General features: G+C 48.9%; 1 protein-coding gene across 3 annotated transcripts in view; it reads left to right on the plus strand.

The window, feature by feature from the left end:
- Positions 1-4,507, plus strand: part of U2AF1 (U2 small nuclear RNA auxiliary factor 1) — a 14,291-nt gene extending 9,784 nt beyond the window's left edge. For all 3 annotated transcript variants that reach the window (XM_032276765.1, XM_032276764.1, XM_032276763.1), the window contains 5 exons: positions 1,648-1,697; positions 1,855-1,953; positions 2,419-2,552; positions 2,639-2,731; positions 4,216-4,507. In XM_032276765.1, coding sequence (XP_032132656.1) covers positions 1,668-1,697; positions 1,855-1,953; positions 2,419-2,552; positions 2,639-2,731; positions 4,216-4,363 — 504 coding nt within the window. In that variant the 5' untranslated portion in view covers positions 1,648-1,667 and the 3' untranslated portion in view covers positions 4,364-4,507. The remainder of the gene's footprint in view (positions 1-1,647; positions 1,698-1,854; positions 1,954-2,418; positions 2,553-2,638; positions 2,732-4,215) is intronic.
- Positions 4,508-9,034: the final 4,527 nt, after the last annotated feature.

Genomic DNA, 9,034 nt, shown 5'->3' on the forward strand with positions numbered 1-9,034 from the left:
CCAGCTACTCAGGAGGCTGAGGCAAGAGAATTGCCTCAGCCTCCTGAGTAGCTGGGATTACAGGCACACACCACCATGCCCAGCTAATTTTTTGTATTTTTAGTAGAGACGGGGTTTCACCATGTTGACCAGGATGGTCTCGATCTCTTGACCTCGTGATCCACCCGCCTCGGCCTCCCAAAGTGCTGGGATTACAGGCTTGAGCCACCGCGCCCGGCTAAAATTTTAAGTTTTAAGCAAAGCTCAAAGACCCTTGTGCCAGCGGTCAGATGCCCACGTTGGGTACACAGGCTGAGGCAGCTGGCCCAACCTGGAAACCAGTCTGGCTTTTGCCAGCTCCTGATCTAGCAGAGTTAAACATGTTTATTGATATACTAGCTTTGTGATTTCTCAGGGTTTAGAGAATTCTAGGATTTGAACATAAAATTTGATAGAATGGGCCAGGCGCAGCGGCTCGCACCTATAATCCCAGCACTTTGGGAGCTGAGGTGGGTGGATCACCTGAGATCAGGACTTTGAGACCAGCCTGGCAAAAAAAAAAAAAAAAAATTAAACTTGATAGAATGATAATGGGGATAGAGTGTAAATTTGCAAAATCTACCCACACAACAGACTTGATTTTACTTAATACATGTGAATTATGAAGAATAAACTGATGAAAATAGTATGGGAATATAAAACTTAAGAATGCTTTATCAACAAAGCATTGTAACATTCCCTTTATTTGAGGGCATCCAAAATACTGCAGTATTGCGTGGTAACTATCCTACTGAGTCTTCATGGTTGCTTGGGTTTTAATCACATCAGAATTTTAGAGCATTCCATGGCTGGCAGTCCATAAAAGACTAGTTAGGAACATACACTCTTAATCGTTTACCCTGCTTTTGGCTTTCATTTTAAACTAATAGAAGAAAGGAAAACACCAGTGTGCTTACTTGGCCTTTATTCTAAATCTTAAAAGGAAGAAAAATTTATCTTAAAAAAAAATTTTTTTTTTTGAGCTCCCACTATGTGGGAGGGGATTCCAGAGAGCTGGAAATCCCTTTATCTTAAAATTTCTTTCTTTGAGGCCAGGCATGGTGGCTCACGCCTGTAATCCCAGCACTTTGGGAGGCCAAGGCTGGGGGGCATCACCTGAAGTCAGGAGTTCAAGACCAGCCTGGCCCCATCTTTGCTAAAAATTTTTAAAAATTAGCCAGGCGTGGTGTTGCGTGCCTGTAATCCCAGGGACTCCGGAGGCTGAGGCATGAGAATTGCTTGAACGAAGGTGGAGGTTGCATTGAGCCGAGATCGTGCCACTGCACTTCAGCCACTGGGCACCAGAGCAAGACTACATCTTGGAAGGGAAGAAAATTCTTAGTTTGAGAGTCACTTTTTTGCTCACATTTTTCTCAAAATGTGGCCCTTTCAATGCTGATTAAAACTGGTTGTGATTTTACTATTTTAGTGGCCAGAATTGAGACTGTAGCATCTCACCACACTGGACACCATTCCCAAGTAGCCGTGTGGCTCAGCCTCCTGCGGGGTGCAGCTCTGCCGGGCTTTTCTCTAGAGAATCTCGTGTGTGTTACTGTAGCAGTTTGAGTTTAAGCACAAGAGTTCACTAGGTTAACACGTTCTAACCAGCAAGATTTCTGTTGTTTCCAGGTGCCGTGAGCGATGTTGAGATGCAGGAACACTATGATGAATTTTTTGAGGTGAGAGAATTGACCTCTGTAACTGATAGACCTGTTCACCTTCTGTGTCTGTTTGGAAGGATTTAAAGTTTTTCTCCGCTAATAAACAGACATGAGTTGTATCTAATTATACTGTTTAATGTGTAACAAACCTTAAACCACTGTGATCTCCCTTCAGGAGGTTTTTACAGAGATGGAGGAGAAGTATGGGGAAGTTGAGGAGATGAACGTCTGTGATAACCTGGGCGACCACCTGGTGGGGAACGTATACGTCAAGGTAGGAGCCAGACTAAGACGCGCGGCCGCTTCGGGTGCCGGTGCTCAGGCCGACAGGAGGGGTGCCTGTCGCTGTTGACTCAGGGGCGCCGGCTCGCCGCTTACCGGCCGGCAGAACTGAAGGACGGACTTCAGTGTAGAATATTTAGTACCTGTTGGTTAGAAGCTATTTGGATGAAGGAAAAGTTAGGTTTACTCACAGGTTTGGCTGCTTTTTTATTGAATAAAACTTTCTTTGCCTACACAGTCATATTTGCTCCCTTAACCAGTTGAATTTGAAAATGAAAGCGGCATTTGGCAAAATCTTGAAGTTAATCTGATTGAAAATAAAGAATTTTTAAATTATCCTATAGAACCATTCCGCCTTCCCATACCTGAGTGTGCATCTCTGATACGTATTTGGATCAGTCATTGGGAAAGTCTTAGTAAAGCGTGGGTGGCAAGCGCGTGTGTCTTCCATCTCCAGTTTCGCCGTGAGGAAGATGCGGAAAAGGCTGTGATTGACTTGAATAACCGTTGGTTTAACGGACAGCCGATCCACGCTGAGCTGTCGCCCGTGACGGACTTCAGAGAAGCCTGCTGCCGTCAGTATGAGATGGGGTGAGTGTGGGGCGACCGACGTGGTGACTGCGCGGAGTCCGGGCTCTGTGCACACGACGTAGTGAGTGTCTCCTTCCAACCCACAGAGAATGCACGCGGGGCGGCTTCTGCAACTTCATGCATTTGAAGCCCATCTCCAGAGAGCTGCGGCGGGAGCTGTATGGGCGCCGTCGCAAGAAGTGAGTGTTGCTGTGTCCTTTGTTATGCGCTGTGGCTGCTTTCTCTCCTCACGCCGTCACCCCTCCAAAAAAACAGTTTGGCATAGGTGGCGTTTTTGTTTTTTTAAAGGCAGTGCTTAGAACGTAGTACATGTTTTTAAATATCCAAATATCCTCTTTGGAGAAGAATATTCACCTGCACACAGGGAACTTCATTATCCAGCTTCTCAAGTAGAGGCCGAAGCTCAATAACCAAGTCAGAGGGCGGGTAGCTGGGCAGCCTTGGAAATGAGGCTCATGGAGAAAGTGGGCACTGGGTTTCTTCTCCTAGATACTATTAATACTAGATGTCGTGACCTCCTTTACACCAGGAATGGCTTCCCTGGACACACTGGAAGAATTGTCTTGGGCCACACATAACATACACTAATGCTAGCTGATAACTTCTTTAAAAATCGCAAAAACATCTCATGGTGCTTTCAGAAAGTTGGTGAATCTGTCTGTGCTGGGCTGCGGGTTGGACGAGCTTGCTTTAAATATCTCACATGTCCATTGGGGCTTCTTCTGGTTTTCTTTGTTGGTTTCAGGTTATTTCATTTTGTTTTGGGGGATCGGTGGCATCCCCCTTTCGGGACACTGGCAGAATTGGGCCCGGTGGTCACATCTGTCCGATCCTATATTTAAATGCCCGACAGTCAGGTCACAGAACAGAGGAAGACCAAGATGGCACAATCTAACAAGTTGCATTTCCTAGCTAGATTGAGGTCTGAGTCTAGAAGGGTTCTCATCCCTCTTCGGTTAAACGTGTCTTAGGAAATAGATGGTGATTGCTTTATTGTCAACACAAAAGAAGCAGGAAAGAAAAATAACCTTACTGTCCCCAGCCCAAAAACCGGCCTGATAGACACAGTAGCTGTAAGCACCTCAAGAGAGGGGGCTTGGTCGGAAAGTCCGTGAAGGGCAGTGTCAGTCAGTGAGGGTTGAGGATGATGTGTGTCTGGTTCAGTTTACCAGGATTTCCTGTGATCATTTGAACTGGTTCTAGAAGACAGAAGATGGAAAATACTACTGTACACTGTTCACTTCTAAGCTGCACTTTTTTTGAGACAGACTCACTCTGTTGCCCAGGCTGGAGTGCAATGGTGCCATCTCAGCTCACTGCAACCTCCGTCCCTAGGGTTCAAGCGATTCTCCTGCCCCAGCCTCCTGAGTAGCTGGGATTACAGGCGCCTGCTGCTGCACCCGGCTAATTTTTGTATTTTTAGTAGAGACAGGGTTTTGCTGTGTTGGCCAGGCTGGTCTTGATGTCCTGACCTTGTGATCCACCGGCCTCAGCCTTCCAAAGTGCTGGATTACAGGCGTGAGCCACCGCGCCCAGCCTGGCAGTGTTTTTCTTTATCAGTGCCGTTGGCGTGAGGAGATGCATAGGATTTCCGAGTGAGTTGTGGTTCTGCTGCATGCTCTGGTTTGGATGGCATGGTTTTGTTTCTGTTCTTCGGTTGCAGGCATAGATCAAGATCCCGATCCCGTGAGCGTCGTTCCCGGTCTAGAGACCGTGGTCGTGGCGGTGGTGGCGGCGGCGGCGGTGGCGGTGGCGGACGGGAGCGTGACAGGAGGCGGTCAAGAGATCGTGAAAGATCGGGGCGATTCTGAGCCATGCCATTTTTACCTTATGTCTGCTAGAAAGTGCTGTAGTTGATTGACCAAACCAGTTCATAAGGGGAATTTTTTTTAAAAAACAACAAAAAAAAAAACACAAAGATGGGTTTCTGAATAAAATTTGTAGTGATAACAGTGTTCTCCGTGTAACTTATTTCTCGTGGAAGTTCTTTAAATTTCTTCTTCTTTATAGACCTGCTGGTCATCAGTGTTGGAGGTAAAGATTAATAATATCTATCTCCTACTTTGAGTATAAATGAAATCGTACTTTTTAACTTAGGGCGTGAAATAAGACACATACCAGGTGAGGGGTAAATATTCTTGTTACCGGCTTATTAACAAATGATCCAGACTCTCGAGTGTCCTAGACAACCTTTTGGGTTCTCTCTTGTAAGTGGTTAATGAAGAAATGCTTAGCTGTAATTAGTACACAAGCTGTAGACTGCATCCTGTGATGAGACACGGGTGCACCCAGCCTATGTTAACCTTCTCTCGTTTCCTGAGTCTGCTTCAAGAGCCCAGTGCATTCCAGGGAGGCACGTGGATGCTCGCGTGGCACACCGTGGACCAGTGGTCTGTGTCCATGTTTCCTTTCTGCTATGGCTGTGGGAGCCAGAAGCCTGCGTTGCAGATCTGCCTTTAGGTGCTGTCTGGTGTTTTCCCTGAGCTGCTTGTGTCTAGGAATTCAGGCCACCCGTGCTGGGGGTGTGACTGCGGTGACAGTCAGCTGACCAATGTGGGATCCCGCCACAAGTCAGTTACTGGGGGCAGACCCTTTCACTCCTAAGACCTAAACGTTCAAAATGTGGCTATCCCAAATCATGCCCTGGTGGCCATGTACCTCATCCTCAGAAGCCTCCCAGCTCTGCGTGGGAGTCGGCAGCCTCTCCTGTCCTGCTCCGCTCCCCGTGGGGCTTCCTTGACCAATCCGGCTGACCAGGTAGGGGAGTGGCTAGGCCCTAACTCACACTCAGTGAAGATTGGCACCACTTGACCCGTGTATCTCACGAAAGCCCCTTTGTGTGTGATGAAATTCTAAAAGGTGGTGATGTTGCTTCACCTGGGAGGCTGAAGTGGGCTGTGATCATGGCCACGGCACTCCCTGCCTAGGCAACAATGAGACCTTGACTCTTAGAAAAAATTGTATATTATAGTCGTGGGCAGATAAGTTTCAACGGGTTATTGGCAGTGTTGGCAATGTAGGTCATTTATGCCCTCATACTCCATGTCTCAAAAGTTGGTACAGACCAGGCGCACGGTGTCACCCCTGTAATCCCAGCACTTTGGGAGGCAAAGGTGGGCAGATCACCTGAGGTTAGAAGTTTGAGACCAGCCTGACCAACATGGAGAAACCCTGTCCCCACTAAGAATACAAAATTAGCCGGGTGTGGTGGTGCATGCCTGTAATCCTAGCTATTCAGGAGGCTAAGGCAGGAGAATTGCTGAACCCGGGAGGCGGAGACTGAAGTGAGCTGAGATCGTGCTACTGCACTCTAGCCTGCCGACAGAGTGAGACTGTCTCAGAACAAAAACAAAAATAAACAACATTTTATTTAGTCCAGCAGTTCCCAGACTGAATTTCACATTCCACGTAAATTTTGTGGAAGAAATGTGATCAACGTAGGATTTCCAACTTTTAATTTGCCAAGTGGGACTTTTTAGTTTGCTCTCAAGTTTCACCATCATTTCATGAAAGAAAAGTATTTTGGAAATATTTAAACATACATGACAGTAGGGAATGTGGTAATAAAGCCCACATGTGGCTGGGCATGGTGGCTTACGCCTGTAATTCTAGCACTTTGGGAGGCTGAGGCAGGTGGATTGCCTGAGCTCAGTTTACCAGCCTGGGCAACATGGTGAAAGTCCATCTCTACTAAAATAAAAAAAATTAGCCGTGTGTGGCGGCATGGGCCTGTAATCTCAGCTACTCAGAGGGCTGAGACAGGAGAATCACTTGAACCTGGGAGTGGAACCAAGATTGCGCCACTGCACTCCAGCCTGGGTGACAGTGCAACTCCGTCTCAAAAACCCACAGGCTTTACGTTGCGCACCTAAGTTTGCCTCCCTGTGCAGAGGACCCAGGAGAGGACACCCCTCGAGTGTGTTCTATGTTATGATGCTCCCTGCAGTGGCTTGTTTTTCAGGTTTGCCAGGCTCCAGGGTTTTGCAGCCACCTGATGGCCAGCACCGCCAGGACGCTGGGACATGTGTGCACGCCAGAGGTGGTGAGCAAGACACAGTGCCTGGCTGGCGAATGCTGCCCCTCTGCCCGTGAGAAGCGGGGCTCAGATCGAAGCAGCGCTCCTAGGAACCGCTGCTCCGCTCCCAGAGCTCCCTTCGTCCAGATGAGCAGCCTGGGAAGGGAGAGGTCCAGCAGGGGACAGCAGAGTTAGAATCTCAAGGGCTTTGAAGTAGCAAAACTGGACCAGGGCATCGGGGCATGGAAGCTGAATTTTACCTTCCCTGAAAATTCAGTCACCGGCAAGGGGAGTTGTGGTCGACATGGGACAAAGCAGGAAGAAAAGGGACCTCTTTAGAGTAGCTCTTTATCCTGGTTGATCCACACAAGCTCTTGAGAAATCGAATCGCACTCTGCAGAAGAGGGAACCGCTTCGGAGACCCGAAGGGGACCAGGCTGTCCTGGTGTGCTATCCGCTGCAGGTGCCAGACAGTCTAATCAACGAGCTCCAATAACAAGAAGGGGTGTTGGCTTCTGTAATTAGAAAGGCCCAGTGGCCTTGCCCTGCTGCTCCGGTGTGTGCGGCGTGGGTCCCATATCACATCAGGCGAATAGCGGATGGCCAATGCAGGCCGCGACAGATGCCCAGCAGCTCGGTCTCATAGGCCCAAGTTGGCATCATCACTTATTTTTCCAACCTGTAAAAAAGATCAGCTTCCAAATTCTATGAACTGAGTGTGATACTGATCAAAATGGCCCACAAAACTACGCCTCCTAGTTCTGAATATGGATGCAAAAACCCCACATCACTGTTAGTAGGGTCCAGCAGCATGTTAAGGTAAATCTGTCACTAGTAGAGGGTGCGATTCAGGAACCCAAGGACGGGTGCCATCAAGTATTTCATCTGTTCTAAGTTTTGTTACATTGTTTCTTTTTTTTTTGAGGGGGGGGTGACAGAATCTCGCTTTTTTGCCCAGGCTGGAGTGCAGTCCCACGATCTTGGCTCACTGCAACCTCTGCCTCTCAGGTTCAAGTGATTCTTGTGCCTCAGCCTCCCAAGGAGCTGGGACCACAGGTGCATGCCACCACATCCGACTCATTTTGTATTTTTTGCTATGGGGTCCCACCATGTTGGCCAGGCTGGTATGGAACTCCTGACCTCAGGTGATCCACCCACTTCAGCCTCCCTAAATTCTGGGATTGTAGGCATGAGCCACCACGTCCAGCCAACACAGTTTCTTATGGTTCTCCCAATTTTGCTTACATCGTATATCTCTTAGCTGGTTTCCATGTCTGCCATGTTTTTAATCAGATGCATGATATATGCAGCAAAGTACCTAAAAGCTAAAGCTGGTTCAAAGGACAACTGCAAGGTGACCATCCTGGTCAGGAAGCGGACGGTGCCAGCACCCAGGCCAGCCCTCCCCGGCTGTAAACTCTTCTTCCTCCTAAAAGAAGCAACTATCTTGATATTTGCAATAATCATTTTGTTTTGCTTTTATTATGTTATAATCTACATGTGGTTCACTAAAGATTACAGTTTTGCCTGCTTTTAGAATTGGAATCATATATGATTTTGTCTGGCTCAGCTTGTCCGAAACATTCACCCGTGTTAGGTGTAGCTGACGTTTGCAGCTGGTGGTGCATCAGCCTGGAAAAAGCAAATAATACAGCAGTAAGTAATGCCGCGGGTACAAGTGAGCAGCTGGGAGACAGGTGCGGGGAGAGGAGGAAGTGGGTGCATCCAGGCGCATGGAGCAGTGAGGGCAAGTTCCCTGTGGCAGGAACACCCTGGGGTTGTCGGGAAGGACTACTACCAGGTCTCGACAGCCCTCAAATCCCAGGACTTACGTCCCACTCACCTACGAGCCTGCCACAGTCCTGCAGCTCAGAGCTGTCCTCACGGGGGGGCCAGGCAGACAGGGCAGCCCCCACCCAGAATGCTGCCAGCTTGTAGGGAGGGAGGGAGAGGAAGACTTCTTGCCAGAGCTCTGGCCCCTGACCAGAATGACGTGTGAACTGCACAGGCCACTGGGTGAAACCAGCTCCCAAGCCATTCAAGACTGAGTTCTGGAGGACCCCAGAGGGAGGGACCCCGGGCATCCTCCTCTGGGTGCTGAAGACACATGTGCCGGGAAGAGATCAGGAAAGGGTTGGGGAGGACATCAGGGAGAGCTCTCTTGGGGCCTTGTGGGCCATGGGAAGGACCTGGAATCTACCCCCCGCCTCCACCACCAGAAACAGTGTCTCATAATGTTGCCCAAGCTGGCTTCAAACTCCTGGTCCGAAGCCATCCTCCCGCCTTGGCCTCCCAAAGTGCTGGGAGTACAAGTCTGAGCCACCACCCCGAGCTCGGCCCTGGAATCCCTAAACTGAGTCCTGGGAAGGGGTTGAGCAGGAGCATGAAGAGCTGATTCATTCACTTGAAGCAGCTTCTCACTGCAGTTTACGGAACAGACCGCAGGCCGAGCAGGAGTGCCTGGGAG

The sequence above is a fragment of the Sapajus apella genome, unplaced genomic scaffold (genome assembly GCF_009761245.1).
Source record: "Sapajus apella isolate SASKATOON/1434 unplaced genomic scaffold, GSC_monkey_1.0 scaffold8, whole genome shotgun sequence".
Lineage (NCBI taxonomy): Eukaryota > Metazoa > Chordata > Mammalia > Primates > Cebidae > Sapajus > Sapajus apella.